Source organism: Taudactylus pleione, unplaced genomic scaffold (genome assembly GCF_031769625.1).
Source record: "Taudactylus pleione unplaced genomic scaffold, aTauple2 ptg000737l, whole genome shotgun sequence".
NCBI classification, from domain to species: domain Eukaryota; kingdom Metazoa; phylum Chordata; class Amphibia; order Anura; family Myobatrachidae; genus Taudactylus; species Taudactylus pleione.
This window is the reverse complement of record NW_028285139.1, coordinates 1,400,412-1,420,308: the sequence shown is the minus strand read 5'-3', so window position 1 is coordinate 1,420,308 and position 19,897 is coordinate 1,400,412. Positions and strand designations below refer to the sequence as shown.

Genomic DNA, 19,897 nt, shown 5'->3' with positions numbered 1-19,897 from the left:
TCTGACACAAGTTTGGATTAAATGAGCTAACATTGGGGTACATGAGAAGACATGATCACATATTAAAAATAATAATCATTTAAAATAAAGGCATTAATCTACTGCACTCACCAAAAGCTGAGGTGCACGTGGTATGTGACCATATTTTCTAAATATAATAAAACAGAGGCTCTGCACTCACCATAATAAAGCATGGGGTTATAGTTCATAGTCTGTTTTTGAATGATATTATCTACTAGCTGGGTCCCTTGACTGGGCTGAAAGTTTAAATGTTTTAATCAAAATATGAACTAAAACTCCATGATTATGTATAGTGAATGCAGAGCCTCTGTACTACCATTGATAGGTCTCAATTTAATGTAGAGAAAAGGAAAGAAAACCAGATTGATGAAATGTACAGTATTTCCATAAAATAAATGGTTTCTCTTTTTTCCATGATTCAGAATGCATCCTCTATCTTTATGTCTGTACAATGAATCTCATTCTGAGTTGGGTGCATCTACAGAGGCCTTTCCATTTGGCCGCCTGCTTGTGCATCTGCCCGCCTGCTTTCCATCTGCCCGCCTTTATGCAGATGGCAGCCTGCCCACTGGTTTTCTAGCTGCTGCTGTCATTACAAGTATCGGAACTTACACCCATCCCAAGTTGGGTGCAATAGAGCCGTCAGAAGCAGGCATCCCATATGCGTCCGCGCGCTCCAAAAGAGCATGAAAGCCAGCCTACATGCCCACAACACTTCCTCCAGTCCGATCAGGGCCGTGCAATCGGTCGCCACCCAAAAAGTCCTGTTTCCCGTGGAAAGCGTGACCCGTCAAGACGAATCGAACCATCCACTGTTTCAATCTCCGTCTGTGTACGTATTCATGGTGAGGCGCATGTGACGTTTGCAGATCTCCGTGGGATGCATCCAAGTCACAATCAGGCCCAATACGTTGTCGAGACATTAGGGTATACTGCACACTCAGGACGTGTTTCCAGGGTCTTGTCCCTACATCAGCCAGTTATTCGACTATGGCCCATATTCAATTTGAAGCGAAAAGCCGTTTTCGCGTGTTTTGGGCGAAAACTTTTCGCCAATGACTTAATTTTCGTCTGTTTTGATTTTACTCCGTATTCAATTTGGAAGACTTTTCGACCTAGGCGGAAAGTCAATGCAATGTAATAGGCGAAAAAGTTTTGCCAATGAATAGCAGGCGGAAAATAGTGCAGAATTGGGGTTTTGGGGTGCAACATTGTGGGAACCCCCGTGTAGCCTTCAGACAGTCCCCCAAAGGTAATCTGTGTGAAATTTAAAAAAACAAACACTTTGAATTTGGGGGCGAAAGAAAAAATGTTGGGGGACAAAGATAAAAACTAGCCAACTTGACTCTGGGGGGGTCCCCAAGCATGCCCCATGTGTTTTTTTTTATTGCAAGTGCTTGCGGCAGGTGGATTTTTCCAACTTAACTTTAGCAACTTTTAAATATGCTGACCCCCATTTTCAAGTACCCCAAATTTGCTGATATAACTTATTTTCTTGGAAAAATACTCCTGAATACTATTCTGCATCACGTATAGAAAAACACTATTTAGCAGCTATTGAGCCCGTTTAAAAACACCAAATACCGTCAGCAAGCCAAATCGGGGGTACCATAGCTAACGCCCATGTCAGAGCATCTTTTGGGGGGGTGTCAGGCTGATTTCCCCAAATCTGACAGGACTTTCCGCCTGTTCCAAGTTTTGCCGAGTCCCGTTTTCGCGTACTTCCATATTGAATACGGGGTAAAGCGGTGACGGCCGCGATACTTTTCCGCCTACAAAAGACGCGATGTAGGCGAAAAGTCTGGGAGGCGGAAAAGTATCGCGGATCCGCTCTAATTGAATACTGCTCTATGTAGAAGATATTTGAGTAACAAACAGAAATAGTAGACATAGAACTGGGGAAGCAGGCAATGCTCCTGGAAGGGAATTTATCTGCCTGGCAGGTGAGCAAGAAGTGCATTATTCTGCAGATATTGTAGTCACACGCCCCTTGCCCTGGGCCTGCAAACAACTATTATGTTGCCACCTATATGCTAGGTCACAAGGGTTATTGGAACCCATTCCCCAGAGACTAAAATAGGATGTACATGGCAGTAGTGTCTTTCAAGTTAAAGCAAACTAGAGAAAAACGGAAGTATTTCTAGTACCAGCTTTGTTCTGGTAAAGCTAAAATCCCTTTCACAGGAAAGTTTCCAGGCAGCCTGAGCTGTTCTGATCTATACACGTCAGGTGTCACCGACAAAACATAAGAATATAAGAAATCTCTGTGCATTGTGCGCTGAGTTAGCCTTTCACGCAATACATTTGTGCGCATGCGCCATAAGAGGAAGGAAGCGGCGTGCGCCGAATGTTCTGCTCTGTCTCCGGCGTGCGCAGTGACGTCAGAGGAGCTGCGACGGAAGAAAGTTCCCATCATCTACTTGCGCCGCCGAATGTAATTAGGTTTATTATACTGACCTGCATGTTTCGGGTGTTCGGGCTGCGGTTACTCTCCAGACGCCGGTAATGTGCCCTGAGTCTCTTTTTATGGGTCTGTAGTCACGTATATGATCATACATCAGTATAGAGTGTTGTTGTAGGACGACAGGACCCAGCACACCCTGCTGTCTATAGTGCCACATAGATGTTGTCTGCTCTCTAGTGCCAACAGTGTTTTTCTTTTAAATAATAGTTTGTCTTAAGTTATCGTGCTGTCTTCAGAAAATAGCTATAGTGACTTCAGGACACTGGGGGTACGCAGCACCGGGGTTATGGGAAGTAACACAAGGCCTTTATTGTACCCTTATCAATTCTGACCCACGATACAGGTCAGCTGGACAGATGTAAAATGTTCTTTAATCTAGATCCATAGATTTTGTGATCAGTGTTGTCATCGCTTATAATCTGGAAGCTGTAGTGGTGTCATCACTTATAATCGGGGAGCGGTGGTATAATCATTTATAATCTGGGAGTAGTGATGTCATCACTTATAATTGCTGGCCAGTGATGTCCTCACTTATTTTTGGGGAGCAGTGATGTTTGTGTTGTGAGACTCATCTTGAAAGAATTGCTTTTATATGGCAGGAGTACTAAATCTCCTAATGTTCTTATGGATAGGGCTATATCATATTCTTTGCTAGCTGGTCCATAGTTTGATTTAGATTTGTCTACTGAAATATTGGAGACTTTTATTGACCTGAAACATAACATCCTTCTGCCAGCAGGTCACCTAAAACACCACATGCTGTATGCCAAAGTGATTTGATTAAGACTGTTTCATCATGCATCGGTTACAGCGAGAGTACGACGCCTATGCGATTGAGGAGCCTAGTGATGAGGAAGGTGCCAGTAGCAGGTACATCATCCTTAGTGATTGTAAATCTTTATATTTAGTGCCAGCTCTTTTTTTTTTATTGTACTGGTAAATTTTAAGTCTTCAGTTACTCAGAAAGATTACTGCATTGTTTGCATTCTGATGAGCTGTTCTGTATTCCTAGCAATGCCTGTGATTTATTGTATTCTGGGGAAGAAATTTAGTTTGACTGTAGGTGCACTTTAATAACTTTAATGTAGTTTTCATTTTTTCCATCCCTGAAGTTCTGAGGACGAATTGGATGTGCTCTTACATGGAACCCCAGAGCAGAAGCGAAAGTTAATTCGTGAATGTCTTACCGGTGAAAGCGAGTCCTCTAGTGAAGATGAATTTGAAAAAGAGATGGAAAAGGAGCTGAATTCTACCATGAAAACGGTGGAAGGGAGCTGGCAGGCCCTCCATTCAGGTGTTTAAACAAGTCAGAAATAAAAGGCTATATCCAAACCAGGATAAAAGTGTAATATTTTTGAACACGGGGTAGTAGTCTTCATTCGAACACCTTGCACCTGTCAAAATCCGTGCAGTTCCTCTTGCCTGCCTAGGATGGTGCTCTCTACTCTGGTGCTTCTAGGACACTCAGCTGATGCAGCAAACAGCTGAGATACATATCAGAGTGTGCTAGAATCACCAGTGCAGCGAGCAACACTCCAGACATGAAAGATGAACTTCATGGGTTTTGACAGGTGCAGGGTGCTAGAATGAACACTAGGGCAGTGCATTGTGAGTACTTGGTGTGCATAATAAAATAAACCAATGCTGAACTAGCTGTGGATTGGTAGTGAACTTACAAGTAGGATGTTTAGACCATTCAGTGGGACATTAGATCAATATGAATTTAATAATTCTATTGTTGATTGTGACAGTCAAAATATTTTAGATTGGCATTGTTTCCAACTTACACTGGGCTTCAAAGACCGCTGCTTTAAAGATGTTTCCCTAGAACTGGTCCTGACTCTTTAAATTCTGGTCCACGATACAGTTTCTCTTAATCTTTGTGTAATAGCCGAGTCTTCTATTACTCACTGGGCCTTGTTGGTTTATATGTAAAGATGATGATTTAAAACTGCACCACACACAACATGATTACTGTACTGCTATGTTTTACCGTGTGCTGTCTGATTGTTTGCTCTATGTATGGGGCTGCGTAACACTTGTGGCGTCTTATAAATAAAGTGTAATAATAATACATGAATCTGCACTGCTCTGCTTGAGAATATTTGGCCATTCACATCAGTCCCTGCCCCAGTGGAGCTTACAATATAAGTTCCGTGCCATATGCTCACATACACACTAGAGTTATTTTTTTTGTTGTGGGCCAATTAACCTTCCAGTATATTTTTGGAGTATGGGAAGAAACCAGAGCACCCAGAGTAAACCCACACAATCACAGGGAGAATATAACTCCACACCGTTAAGTTCGTAGTTGAAATCGAACCCACAACGTCTGTGCTGTGAGGCAGTAATGCTAACCATTACACCATCTGTGCTGTACATAGAAAACAGTAACTCTATCAGAGCATAAATACTATATTCAGAATACAATGGCAGATCAAAGTACCTAGCAAAAATAGCAATTAATATACCACAGACTGGGTAGGACAGAAACGGGCATGGGTAGGGCAACTTGCTGAAGCTAGCAGGAGCACACAGAAGCAAGTCACATCTGTGCTCAGTGATACTGTACCAAAGCTATGAGCAAGTAAACAGTCACTGATTGGGAGAATGGGAGAAGGTGACTTGGATAGTGCAAGGGAGGAACAAGAAAGTGGAGGGCCCTGCCCAGAAGAGTTTACATACTAATGCAGAGGTTCCCAAATACAGTCCTCAAGGCAGCGCATTAGTTCAGGTTTTAGGGATATCCATGGTTGAGCACAGGTGGTAATCACTGAGGTGCTAATTAAGTCACCTGTGGTCAAGCATGGATATCCTTAAAACCTTGACTGTTAGGGTGCCTTGAGGACAGAGGTTGGGATCCTCTGTTCTAAGGGAAATGGGTGAACTGGGAGATCCTATGCTCCAAAATTTGCTGCAATTATATTGTCCATAACAGGAACAACATACTTTGGTTCTTAACATTTTCCTCCAGTTTATTGTTTTTTCCTTTGTTCCCTGTGTTTATTTTCCCATATAGGAGAGAATGCTACTGAGTATTTTCTTGTGTTTCAGTAGGGACCGCACATTAACCAGTATCTTATTTGTTTTAGGTGCTGCCTCCGGCTCTGCCGCACCAGCAGAAGGCAGCAATCAGCAGTATTATGATGATATATATTTTGACTCTGACTTGGAGGAGGACGGTATGTTTCATGCCTTTACAATTTATATAGTTTCGTGTTTTTAGTAACGATTTGGGCAGTGTCTATTAGTCCTGTGTTGGGGGGTTTCATAGGCAAACGTAGGAAGGGGTTTCCTGTTGCTTGGAAACCCCCTCCTCAGTCCACACCATGACCACAAAAGAAATAGTATTTCTACATCAGGGTCCATAGGGTATCCACAGGATACCTTGGGGTATAGGTGATGACGTCAGGCATCGGGCACCATAGAGTTAAGTTTTCAGCCTCCCAGGATGCATTAGGGTCCCCCTCCTATACCCCGCCCCCGAGCCAAGGCATCTCAGTTTTGTTTGGTGCCCGGCCGGAGTCAGATGCACCTGTTAGAGGGGGCTAAGAATAGCCCCTGAAGTTTCTTCAATGCAGCTGTGGCTGCACATCTGGAAGTACAGCATGGACAGTCAGTGCTGACGTCCATGCTGTCTTCCCTACACCCCCGCCGGTACCAGAACTCCGGTACTGAACCGGGGATGCTGGTAAGCATCTGGGGTCACAGCTAGCGGCGACCCCAGATGTCTGGGACCATGGCCGGATCCAAGGGGGCAGCAGGTAAGCAGCGGGGTCCCACGGTGGGACCCTGCTGAAACATGGTACCAGAGTCCCCAGGCAGGGGGCTCCCTGGGGACTGGCTGCAGCGTGGAGCCAGGTACCTAACCTGCGCTTCCACTAACCCCCTGGGACAGCGGACCACGGCTGAGCGGTAGCGCTGCGGCGTCCCAGGGGTTAATAGCATGCCAGGGAAGCGCGCCTTCCCTGTAGCACAGCCGGCGCCTCTCCCGCTGCACACAGCCCTCTCTGCACTGTGCTGACTGGCCCTCTGGCAGTGCTCCTCCCCCAGGCCGGCCTCCTCTATGCTCCTCGGTGGCCATCTTTACAAGCGCATGGTGAACGCTGCTGGAAGCTTGGAAGCGGTGGCATTGCGGTCTTGGTCCCCCGGCATACCTGTCCTCCGTTTGGTTCAGGTCTGTGTATGCAGCGCTGTGTCCTACCAGGCTCTGTCTGCGTAGTTGATTATCAGCGCTGATAGTGCAGGAATTGATTTCTTTGCATTGTATGTGACTTCTGCTAGCGCTGCTGCCTGTACTTTATTTTCTACTGTCAGCCTTTTCACTGTCCCTGATCTTTTTCTGCTAAAGCCCTTGCGGTGCGGTGATTGCAGGGTGGTCTCACACTATACTACGAGTATCAGTGAGAGGGGTCACATACTTACCATCATGTCTGAGAGTGACTTTCCTCTCCAGCTTTTTGTACTAAGTGCAAGGTACCTATAGCGGAGGGGGAAGGTAGTCGGCAGTGTTATTTATTGGCGCGGCCAATTACTGTCACGGCCCCGTATTGGAGCCACACTGGGCTTGTTTCGCCAAAGCGCTTACAACCCTCGTGGGCCAGTTAGCTCCGCAGCCTGCATTCTCACAGATGGGTTTGTCCCAGCAGTCGGTGGTGTCGTCACCCATGCAGGGTTTCCCGAGACAATTGATGGTACCACACAGTCTCCCTATTTCCCCTCCTCAAGTCTCTCAGGAGCCTGCGTGGGTTAATTCTCTGACAAGTTCTGTACAGCATTTGTCGGACGTGTTACAAGGGGAGTCTGTGTTGCGGCCGCATAAGCGGTCGGTGGTGTCTCTGTCCGCTCCTTATGAGGATGACGACGTGACGTCTGATGATGGGGAGATTCTGGATCTTTCGGACCAGGAACCTCTCCGTACTAAAGAGTCGGACGCTAGGTCCAAGGTTTATATTCCTGGACTTATTTGGGCAGTCCGCACAGCTTTAGTGATTGAGGATGAAAATCCTCCGGTGTCAAAATCTAAATATGCTTTTTTTTAAGGATATTAAGGGTGACGCGAAAGTGTTTCCTCTTTCGGGTCAGTTAGTGAACCATTTAGAGGATGCGTGGAAACATCCGGGCAAACTGTATCAGCCTCAGAAGCGCTTGGCGGTGGCTTATCCATTTGCGGATAATTATTTTTCTAAGTGGGAATCCCCTCCACAGGTGGATTCCCATGTGACACGCCTAGTCCGCAGTGCCACATTGCCCATGCCTCCATGTCTTCCTTGAAGGATGCTACGGACCGTAAGGTGTAGATTTGCCTAAAGTCCGTTTATTCCTTTGCGGGGGGGGGGCAGCTAGGCCGGCTATGGCCATTTGTTGGGTAGCCAGAGCTATGGAGCACTGTGCTGATAATTTGGAGGCGTCTTTCGATTCCGACTGTTCGACTGAACAGACCGAGTTGATAGGCAATCTTCGGGACTCGGCCACTTATATCAATGAGGCGGCCTTGGATATCAGTACCCTGGCGTCTCGGATTTCTTCTGCTGTCGCTGCTCGTCGCACCTTATGGTTGCGATCTTGGGAGGCGGACGCTGATTCCAAGAAGGGCTTGGAAGCTTTGCCTTTCAATGGAGAAGTCCTCTTTGGTCCGGATCTTGACAAAATCGTAGCCATGCTGGCGGCAGCCAAATCGGCATGTCTTCCGTCTGCTGCGGTTCTTTCCGGTTCAGGTACGTCGGCCTTACAGGGTCCAGGGTAGGCCTAAGACGCAGTCTTTTCCCAGACAGGCTGGCCCCAAAAAATCGGCCAAGCCCCGGAAACAGGCCTGGAGTACCACACGTCCGGCCCCTAAGCCCGATGACCAGCCTGACGGTCCGGGCCTCCCTTTGGAGGATCCCAAAGTGGGAGGCCGCCTGCTGCAGTTCGCCCAGTGTTGGTCGGTTACCTCGATAGACACTTGGGTTCTCGAGGTGGTTTCTCACGGGTACGCCCTCTCCTTTCGGCACAGACCCCCGTCTCAATTCTTCACCATGGGTCTTCCATCAGACCGGAACAAAGCCGTGGAACTGCGGAAGGTTTTGCACACTATGCTCCAGGCTGGAGTTATAGTGCCTGTTCCATTCTCCCAGAGGGGCCAGGGTTTCTATTCTAATCTGTTTTTGGTGCAGAAACCCAATGGGTCGTATCGTCCAATCCTCAACCTCAAAGCACTCAACAAGTCTTTGCGGGTGCCGAGGTTTCGGATGGAGACCCTACGGTCCATCATTCTGGCGCGGGGATTACATGGTGTCGTTGGACATACAGGACGCTTACCTGCATGTCCCTATTCTTTTACGCCATCAACAGTTCCTCAGGTTTGCAATCCGCAACGACCACTTTCAGTTCCGGGCATTACCTTTTGGGCTGGCGACAGCACCATGTGTATTCACCAAGGTGATGGCGGTCATGGAGGCTTCCCTGCGGCTGCAGGGAGTCCGCATGTTACCGTACTTGGACGACCTTTTGTTGGTGGCAGGATCTCCAGAACTCCTTCTACGCCACTTGGACCTGACCATTGCGGTACTGCAACGGCACGGCTGGTTGATAAACTGGCAGAAGTCCACCCTGATCCCGTCTCAGAGGATTCTGCTCCTCGGAGCCTTATTGGACTCAGGACAGCAAAGGATCTTTGTGACGGGGGAAAAGATCTCTGCCTTGCAGTTGAGGGTGCGCAGTTGTCTGCAGAATCACCATGTGTCTCTGCACTCGGCGATGAGGTTACTGGGCTCCATGGTGTCGGTATTCGACATGGTGGAATATGCCCAGTTTCACTCCAGACCTCTGCAGCAGTTGATCCTGTCCAAATGGAATGGACTGCCTCAGAGTCTAAAATCCCAGACGATGGTGCTCACTCCGGAGGTTCGCCTGTCCCTAGCCTGGTGGTTGCAGACGACCCATCTCAACAGGGGTCGTCCGTTCTGGGTGGCGAATTGGGTCCTGTTGACAACGGACGCCAGTCTGCGAGACTGGGGAGCAGTCACGGGTCCACACTTGTTCCAGGGCAGGTGGACTCGGGTGGAAACAGAGCTTCCAATAAAAATCTTGGAGCTCCGCGCGGTATTCAATGCTCTCCAGCAGGCACATCGGGTTCTCCAAGGTCACCCAGTGCAGGTCCAGTCGGAAAACGCTACCACCGTGGCCTACATAAATCGGCAAGGAGGAACCCGAAGTCGGGCGGCTCTCGTAGAGGTGTCCCGAATCCTGGTTTGGGCGGAGCGCAATCTCCCGGCCATATCAGCAGTCTTCATCTCGGGAGTCCTAAACTGGGAGGCGGACTTTCTCAGTCGCCAGGACGTTCATCCGGGGGAATGGTCTCTGCACCAGGACGTCTTTCAACTTCTGGTGGACAGGTGGGGCATCCCAGAGATCGACCTCATGGCGTCACGGCACAACAACAAGTTGCCGGTGTATGGGTCTCGCACAAGAGATGAAAAGGCTTCTCTGGTGGATGCTCTGTCCGTCCGGTGGACGTTCCGGTTTGCTTATCTTGTTCCTCCGTTTTCCCTTCTTCCACGGGTAATCCGGAAATTCAAACAGGAAGAAGGGACGCTCCTGTTGATAGTTCCCGCGTGGCCCCGGAGGCACTGGTTCTCAGACCTCCAGGGACTGTCCGTGGACATTCCTCTGCGGTTGCCGTTACATCCGGACCTCCTGTCACAGGGTCCTTGTCTTCACCCGGACCTGACTCGGCTGTCTTTGACGGTGTGGCTGTTGAGACGCCATGTTAAGGTCCAGGGGATTTTCCAGCTCTGTAGTGCAGACCATGCTAAGGGCTCGGAAACCATCCTCTGCAAGGATATACCATCGTGTGTGGCATTCGTTCTTCCAGTGGTGTCGGGCGAGAGGTTATGCTCCTCTGGAGTTCCGTCTGTCTAGGGTATTAGCTTTCCTACAGGCGGGACTGGACCATGGGCTTCGCCTTGCGTCTCTGAAGGTGCAGGTGTCTGCCCTGTCAGTCTGGTTCCATTGTAGGATTGCTGCAATCCCTGATGTGCGCACCTTTATGCAAGGTGTTCTCAGAATTCAGCAACCTTTTGTTCCACCGGTGACGCCTTGGGATTTAGCTGTGGTCCTGAGGGCTCTACAGGGACCGCCGTTTGAACCACTGGGCTCAGTGGACCTCAAATGGCTGACAGCTAAAACTATTTTCCTTCTGGCCATTGCTTCGGCCAGACGTGTTTCTGACTTAGGGGCTCTCTCCTGTAGACCCCCTTTTCTGATTTTTCATAGGAACAGGGCGGTGCTGCGCACTCGTCCTGGTTTCCTTCCTAAAGTTGTTTCCAGTTTTCACATCAACGAGGAAATCGTTGTGCCGGCTTTTAACTCACCTGATCTTTCAGTGGGTGAGGCCACTTTGGTTGTTGTGCGGGCCTTAATGATTTATGTTGACCGCACTTCTTCGTTTAGGAAGTCGGATGCCTTTTTTGTCCTCTATGGCTTCCATAAAAAGGGTTGGCCTGCTTCAAAGCAGACTTTGGCAGGCTGCATTCGTATGGCCATTTCAGAAGCTTATCTTCATGAAGGCCTTCCGGTTCCTTCCTCTGTGAGGGCTCATTCCACTAGGTCTGTGGGTCCTTCGTGGGCTGCTCGACGTGGTGCCTCTGCAGTCCAGATCTGCAAGGCTGCCACATGGTCCTCGGTCCATACCTTTGTGAGGTATTACATATTTTACACCTTTGCCTCTCAGGATGCTTCCTTCGGGCGGCGGATTCTTCTTTCAGCACAGGAGCGTCCCCACCCTTGAAGGATACTGCTTTGGGACATCCCCAAGGTATCCTGTGGATACCCTATGGACCCCCGCCCTGTCGCACCTGTGCTGCAGATGGGCTTTACTCTGGTCACCGGTTTTTCCGTCTCCCTCTGGTGAGAATGTGATTCTTGCATGTGTCCAGATCTTTTTTCTCTCTCTTCCTTCTCCTCCTCCGGCCTATGGCTTGGTACGTAACTGAGATGCTTTGGCTCGGGGGCGGGGTATAGGAGGGGGACCCTAGTGCATCCTGGGAGGCTGAAAACTTAACTCTATGGTGCCCGATGCCTGACGTCAACACCTATACCCCAAGGTATCCTGTGCAACCCTATGGACTTCGTAGAAATAGAGATAACGAAGGTAAGTTCTTACCACATCTCATATTATAATACAATTTTACTAGTGCTGCATGTTCTCCTCGGTATCACAAATCAAATAATTAGCACCACCTGTGGGTCTTTTAACATGTCAGACAGCAATGAATACATGTGTATGCCAACAAGGAGATCTGGAAAACATTTGGGTTGCACTGCTATAGACAGTATATATGGTTAATTGTTAATACTGTTATCCAGTGCATAAGGAGACCAATATGTACATATATATCCAGAGCCGTGCTAGGTTCTTGTACTGCTCCCTCAGGCTCTTGTTTTGCTCCCATGCTGTGGAATGGTGCCCACATGTGAAATAAAAACATTCAGCTCAGTACTTCCGCATATAATGGCTTACTGTGATCGCTGTCCTGTATATGTTGGAATTATGACAAACACTTCACTGATGCATATCAAAGTTGTTTAAGTGCTAATTATGCCCTTCAACTGGCCACACTTGCACTAAAATCAAGTATTCGCCCCCCCCACCTCTAGAAATCCTGTTTGCCCCTGAGTTTTGTGGGTTCATGTCTTATTATGCAAATACATTTTGAATCAAATATTTTTTTTTTAAGTGCACATGTAGTACAATTTACTAAATATTTTATATTGTTTGTTACTAAATCTAGAAATATCATCTTAAAAGCAATGTATGTGTTATTTTATCTGGAATCTGTAAATGTGCATATTATTTACAGATTTTGCCACATAGTAGTAGTGCCCCATATAACACATTATTCCACACAGTAGTAGTGCCCCTTACACATTATGCCCCCCCAGCAACTCTCCTCCCCTTGTCCCTCCAGCAGCCTCTCGCCACCCCCTGTGTGCCATCAGCAGCTAGTAGGTGTGGATTTGGGGGCGGGCCGCTATCTAATTACAGCTGGTGCAGTGGCAGCCGGCGCAATTTGAATCTGGCGCCAGTTGTGAACCAATCAGGAGCTGCCACTGCTGATTGGCTGCCAGTCCATGAGCTCTGATTGCCTCACAACCGGCGGCGCTGTCTTTCCATGACTGCCTGCCAGTGCGCCAGCTGTAATCAGCTGGCGGGCCGGCACCAAATCAAAGTTTCTGACACCCGGGCCCACCTCAACGATCCTGACTGGACCGGCCCACCTTGTGTGGTGTGACTGGGTGAAGGGAGAGCGGCAGGCCACAGAGATGGCTCGGGCACCATAGCAACTGCGCTCCTTGCACCCATGGTAGTTACGCTGCTGATTGCATGCATGTTAGCAGTCAGTGGGGTCCTTTTCATGATCAATGGAATGGGGTTATAGGTGAGGACAATGTAAACAAATAAAGGCTGCCGGTGTACTTCAGGGTCCAGTCTTCAACCCGGGCAACGCCGGGTATCCCAGCTAGTTTAACATATGTTTTAATTATATTTCTGTTTCAGATTTCTCAATGTCTTGGTTTGTACAATCAAATTTCTCTAAATACTCCCCAGCTACTCCTATTCTCTTCCTTCTGTGCGTTTCAACTGTGTATTTATATAATCTGTCAGTTTATTTCTGTTACTCCGGTTTACAACACAGACCTGTATCTAGATAGGAGCTTTGTGTGGGATCGTAGGGTAAGGGGAATAAACCGCTTCGTGACACAAAAAGAGTGTCAGTCACAGAACCACAAATAGTGCAGGCGCTATGTTGGATAATTATTAAATCTTTCATACCTGCTACAAGTGATGATGAGGACTTTGCAAGTGCCGCCAAAAGAGAGAGTGAGTCTCAAGGTAAAGAAATGATAATTACTGCGCTGTAGCAAAAATAGACAATTCTTGACATGAAACGCAAATACAATTGTCATGTATATTTAATAATATATAAAAATAGTACCATAAAACAAGTAATAAAATAGATATACTAGAATATTACAACCATGAAAACAAGCAACGAATAATAAGCCAAAATAAAAGGCAATAGTAAGTTCCTGTAAGCACCAGCATATATTGATTGTTTAGGATGTTGCCACAGACAAATGGAAACAAGCACTGTAAATGTATGGGAGTAGTTGCAGTTTTATGCCAGTGGCAATATTGTAGCAGACTTGGTAAAAGTTGCAAGTGTAGCAAGTTATTGTTAGCTCATCTTTGATTATGTAAATAGGCAGCACACATGGAATGGGACTATTGGTGAGATTAGGAATTATGTAGTCCTTCAAAGACTTAATAAAGTCCCAGTGAGATGTCTTGCTTTGTATTTGTAGCAATGAGGTTGACTGCTGTGCAGTCTGAGCATACAGGATTCCTGTGGGATTCTGTGCGCACTGAGATTGTGGTCCTCTCCGAATGCTGATAGAAACATGTAGTTCCACTTAATATTTGGAGACAGTGAGTGTTGAGGTGCTCCGTGCAGAAAACGGGAACATTGGGCTGGATGTGAATGTTGACACATTTTGTTACTTAGCAACAGGAACTTTTTCAAGACTGACGCAAATATCAGCCTGATGAAGCAGCCATGCTCTGTGAAGTAAGAGATACTTTAAAAACTTCTTGATTTCATGCTTTTTTTTTTGTTTTTTTTTAATGTTTTGATATTTATGGCATTTGTATATTTTGTTTCCAAAAAAAACTACTTTTTTTATTTTATTGGTTAGTTTGATATTTCACTCAAGCTGCTATTGCTTAGCATGTCATTTATTATGAACGACTAAGGTTATTCTGAATATTTCCAACTACAAATTGGGTAATGCTCTATTGTCATTGAATTTTTAATTAAAATATAGTTTGAACCTGATATCAGTTAGGATATTGGTTTACATACAGCTCTCCATGAGGGAGTGCACATTGTTCACGGATCTGGGCTCTAACTGTTACATCCTCCTTCTAAATATTAAGCAAATATAGCATGTTACAAAAGAACTATGTTCTTCCCCTGTAAAGCAGTGTTTGCCCACATGCCCCCTGAGGTCCAGTGAAAAGCCAGTGTCGTATCATATAGCGCCAGTCTTGGTCTTGCAGTATAGCGCCGGAGTTGTATAGCTGTCTCACTGCTTTTTGAGAGACGACAGGGTGTAAAAACTGTTTTTAAATGGTACAGCATTGTTAGAGCCACTTCAAATGTATGGAGACTCCAGCTATTCACTAGATTGAGTATTGTTTTAAAATATACTGCTTACTACTTATATTTCTGTATTGTGACTATACTTAAATGAGTCGATGGAAATGTACTGCTGAATGTTGTGTCCTTCATTTTTTTTTTTTCAATGCAGCTCATTTCTGTTTTTACTTTTTAGCTACTGAAACTGGGAAGAAGCAGAAACAGAAGCGCAAAGTACCAACTAATGATGACCTCCTGTATGATCCGCATGAGGATGACCGTGACCAGGAATGGGTGGATGCTAGAAGGCGGAGGTAAGGCCATGATTTCCGTGAGGGGATTATAGGCCGTTGGTCTAGGTGTAGGAAACCTTCCACAGTGTCCTGTCGTCTTCCTTCACTAAGAAGGCTGAAGTGGGCAGTGTATGAACAGCTGACTTGTTCATACATGAGCTATTAGGAGTATTATAGTCATAGCTTCACTGTACAATAACACACTGTAAAAAATATTTTACTGTGTCATTAAAGTGTACTTGAAGTTTCTGCAGTGTTTTCCAAGCTTTAGAGAGCATAGTAATAACATAGTAACTCTAATCCATGCACTCATTATATCCCGCATTGACTATTTACAATAGTCTCCTTACTGGTTTTCCCAAAAATAGACTCCTGCCACTACAATCCATTTTGAATGCAGCTGTGAGGCTGATCTTCCTCCTTAAATATTCGTCTGCTGATCCTCTCTGTCAGTCCCTCCATTGGCTGCCAGTTTCTATTGTATTCAATATAAAATACTTTTACTTGCACAGAAGGCTATTAACCAAACCATACCAACATACATCTCTTCACTTATCTCAAAATATCTCCCAACCCTACCTCTCTGCTCTGCACAAGATCTGCGTTTCTCATCCACACGCGTTACTTGCTCCCATTCACGGTTACAGGACTTTTTTCGGGCTGCACCCTCTCTGTGGAATGCTCTCCTACACACAGAGACTTTCCGCTAGTCTCCAAACCTTCAAGCATTCCCTGAAAATTCACCTCTTCAGACAAGATTATCATATTCCAGAAACGCCCACATAACCTTTATAGCTTCCCCATCTAATTACATCCTTACTACACTGTCCACACATAACCTCACATATTTTCTTTCTGCACTTTCACATCCTCCAAACCCTAGACAAACATTCCTGTGTGACTGGATCATACAGACCACCAGGAACCTCTGCAATCTGGCTGGACAAATATGCAGTATGCAGCACCTATCCTTTTGTATCAATGCCTATTTCCCTATAGATTGTACGCTTGCGAGCAAGGCCCTCTAACCTCTGTCTGTTTATTACCCAGTTTTGTTCTAATGTTGTTTCCAATTGTAAAGCACAACGGAATATGCTGCGCTATAAAAAAAAGACTGGTTGCGTTACCAGTAGTTATGAAAATGTAACCCGTCCACAAACTAGGAACTAGTGACATCCCTGTTTTAACCACTTGCCTGGCATGGACCCATCAGATGCGACCATGCCAGACTGGACTTTCCCTGACATGGTCGCATCTGAAACGACCAGTCAAACACCCAGTGGGAGGCTGCTGGAAGATAATCTTACAGCAGCCGCCAATCTCTGGACCTCCCGGCACCGCTGCACCCTGGAATTTCCCCCCTACGTTGTCTGCCGGTTCACTGCTGGTTGCAGTGATCGGGCAGCCTTGGCTTCACCACCTATCCCCACAGCGCCTCTGCCCCCAGCCTATTCTTTGCTGCTGCAGGGAGGAACAGCCTCTAGGGAAATGTATCCGCACAGCGCCTCTGCCACTACCTACTCTCTCCGGGAATATAACCATCGCAGAGCCCAGCCGTTCGTGTTATTGTTGATTCTCATAGCTAATCAATTTCTCGATGCATAGATGAAAATCAATTTTCCGATATTTGTTTTTTTTCCCCTTCGATGGCTACACCGATGCCGCACCAGTGTTGGCAAATGCCTGATTTTAATAAACGTGTTGGGTAAGCTTTAAATAGATGTTCTTGACCTAATTCTCATTTTTTTTTAAATAATTAGCCAGTTAAATGATTAATTTTAGGAAAATCTTTAGGCGTTTGTTTGCTGTTTCTTTTTCTCTCTGGATCATAAACCAGGAGACGGAAATACTGTTCTCGCACAATTGGTCAATTTAATGAGTTGCTCTTTGTTATGCCAGCGTATTTTTTTTTTTTTTTTTGAGAATTTGACAACCACACATCACTGTTGATGATGTCCCAGATATTAAAATTAATGAACTATGGAATAAAGTATTTTAAATCTACTTGGAATAAAAACATGAAATCGGAAGACTTATTGAAATTGGCAGAGGTTGTGTGTTATTGACCTGCTGTCATATCTAGCTAATTATTCTCAGTTATCTATCTGGTTAAACTCTAGTTACAGGAACATTCGAAAGCAGAGACATAATCCGACCCAGCAGACTAAAACACAAGCTATGCCCAGCAGTGATGCCATTTTGAATTGCCCAGCCTGCATGACCACCCTTTGCTTGGATTGCCAAAGGTACAAATATCATTTAATCCTTTTAATATACGTTTCTATACAACCAAAGCGTACTTTTAATACAGATTTGATAAAATGCCATTCTACTGGTTCTGGATTTTAAACCTCTGTCATGTAAATTTCTTTGCAGACACGAGTCCTATAAAACCCAGTACAGAGCCATGTTTGTTATGAATTGCACTGTCAATAAGGGAGAAGTTTTGAAATTTCCCGAACAACCTATGAAGCACAGGAGACGGGATCGCAAGAAAAGGAAAGTTCCCTCAGTGGATGCAGCAAGTGAAACGCAGAGCACAGAAGCGGAAATGTATCACCCTGTAAAATGTAATGAGTGTTCCACAGAAGTGGCAGTGTATGACAAGGAGGAAGTGTATCATTTCTTTAATATCTTGGCCAGTCACTGCTAGGACAAATATTTTGAGGAAGCTAAATCTGCACATAGTTGGAGCAGGTGGTGGTGCACATATATTTTAATACTTAACTTTTTTTTTTAAATTCAGTCTTCAATTTTATTTTTGAAATGGAAGCTTAATCTTTTATTAGAGATGTCCACATTCATGATCCTTACATGAAAACCAACTAAAGTTATGCAGCTGGATATCAAGAGACAATGCAACTAAAAGTGACTTCAAAAAAGAGACATTGAGACATTTCAATGTAGTCTTGTGAACAATTCACAGGCCTCACAATTTCACACCATTGGCAACAACACTTTTTTTTTTTTTTTTTTCCAGGAACTTAGTTTGAGCATGCAAATAATATGTTTCTGTGACTGTTTCAGGGCTGCAGCTTCATCATGCCACATGTATTAGCCTGTTTAATCACAGTCTGAGAGATTGTCATTCTCTCAAGACTTGACAAACTTTTCTAAGATCTAGAAGCCAGACCATCGTCCCCAACCAAAATATATAAAAACTTGTATAGACTACCACACATGCCCCTTATAATGCCCATTGGACCCCCCTCCACGTGTTCCTTATATAGCAGAAACATCCTCCACATGCCCCCATGTGCTTATAATTAACTGGTACTATCACTGAGAAAAGTTCAACTCTGGGACCTTTGTAACGTCCCAGAGCAGGACATTTTAGAACAATTGAAAGGTTGCCCGCACTAATTAAAGAGCACTTGCATTCAACACTGAAACATGCTCTGAGAGGTAATGCACCCATGGGTGACTTGCCACCACAGGGTATTACAAAATGAAAAAATACAGAATGATCGCTCCCTAATCTTGAAGGTAACTGAAAAAAAAAAGCAATGTAGAATGGAACATCCTTAATTAATAGGCAGCAGCAAATATGACCCAAAATGCTGAAAGCAACACATAGACAATCATTAGCAAAGATCCACACGTATGAAATAGAAATGAGAGGTGAACATATGCAGCCATACAGTAACACATAACTCAGGCCAAGTCTTGCACAAAGACCTTTAAAAAGGAAGTTTATAAAATGATGGATAGCCAGGTGAGGAGCAGAGACAGGAGGCCTTATGTACAGATGATGGTGCAGGGATGACACAATGAGAAACATAAATGAGACTGAAAAAAAAAAAAAAAAAAAGCATTTGCATATATTTTGCACAAATCTCCCCTCCCCGTTTGTGAGCGGCACTACACCTCTTACTAAAATATACACCGATTATTATAGGTGCAGTTCTGAAAGTTTCAGGAGTCTACTGGAACCCGTGGAGCAGAAGGGTAAGATGGTAGGAGAGAGCGCCCCTCCACTTCTGTTTGGCCAACCCGCATTAGGTTCATCTAATTAGCAGCCCCAAGAAGTAGCGATTGACCTATGAGCAAGGACAGTGCCGTGTATTTGGGTGCAGAGCATCTGCGCGAGTCGGTCTTTTTACTCTCCCACCGTAACTTAGGGGCAAATGCACGTAAGAAAGTACGAACAGTGGGAGGCCGGGTTTGCAAGACGGTGCGTTCTCTGCTCCAGTCACCAGGTCTGAAGTCTTAGGTGCCCTGGAGCCCAATACTTGTAGAGCCCTATTCTAGTAATTAAGCCAAAAATGATTTGGTATGTGGTATATTTTAGGGTCTGGTTGGTGGTGATAAATACATGCCCATTTTAGCTTTTCTTTACAGATGCTTTGTAAATAATCTTTCAGAAAGCATTGTACAGTGTTTTTTGTAGATTGTTTTAGAGCTAGTTTTGTAACAATTAATCATTATGTATTTGATCCATTCACTGCTGTGTGTTGTAACATAGCTGCATTATAGATATAGACTTTTGGGATATCTTACTTATTAAGTTGGTGCAGAGTACTGAAGAATAATAGGCTTTTGAAGTGTATTAGATACTGGTGGAAGAGGGTATTACCATATGAGAGAGCGAAGTGACAACTTCATTAATCTCACCACGTCTGACACTAGTCTTGAAGTTTTGCAGCCCTGGTTCATGTATTAATGAGACAGACTTTTGTAAGGAAGAAAATGTCACAGCATGTGTTCTTTTGTAATATTGCCATAAAATAAAATTATTCCATTTGCATGTCTACATTACTACTTGGATTTATGTATAAAAATCGTTTTCACACTGAAAGCTGATCTACTCCTCTGTTAAAGTAGTTTAACTTCTAAAATTGTCTGCTTAGAAGGAAAAGCCTTATGCTGGAATAATAAATAGGATCTCTAATAAATATAAGTCTGGATGACTAGTGGAACACTTACTGTACCACTGT

At 45.2% G+C, this 19,897-nt stretch overlaps 1 protein-coding gene across 4 annotated transcripts; it reads left to right on the top strand.

The window, feature by feature from the left end:
• The first annotated feature begins 2,370 nt into the window (after window positions 1-2,370).
• Window positions 2,371-19,713, top strand: EAPP (E2F associated phosphoprotein). Of its 4 annotated transcripts, none has more exons than XM_088457065.1 (7): window positions 2,371-2,523; window positions 3,225-3,355; window positions 3,598-3,779; window positions 5,578-5,667; window positions 14,864-14,981; window positions 17,081-17,206; window positions 17,337-19,713. In XM_088457065.1, exons 2-7 carry the CDS (start codon window positions 3,282-3,284, stop codon window positions 17,611-17,613), a joined length of 867 nt encoding a protein of 288 aa, XP_088313191.1. In that variant the 5' UTR covers window positions 2,371-2,523; window positions 3,225-3,281; the 3' UTR covers window positions 17,614-19,713. The 4 variants fall into 4 exon arrangements, with proteins under 4 accessions (XP_088313191.1, XP_088313192.1, XP_088313193.1 ...); XM_088457066.1 differs by having other exon boundaries at window positions 3,222-3,355; XM_088457067.1 differs by having other exon boundaries at window positions 2,379-2,455; window positions 3,222-3,355.
• Window positions 19,714-19,897: the final 184 nt, after the last annotated feature.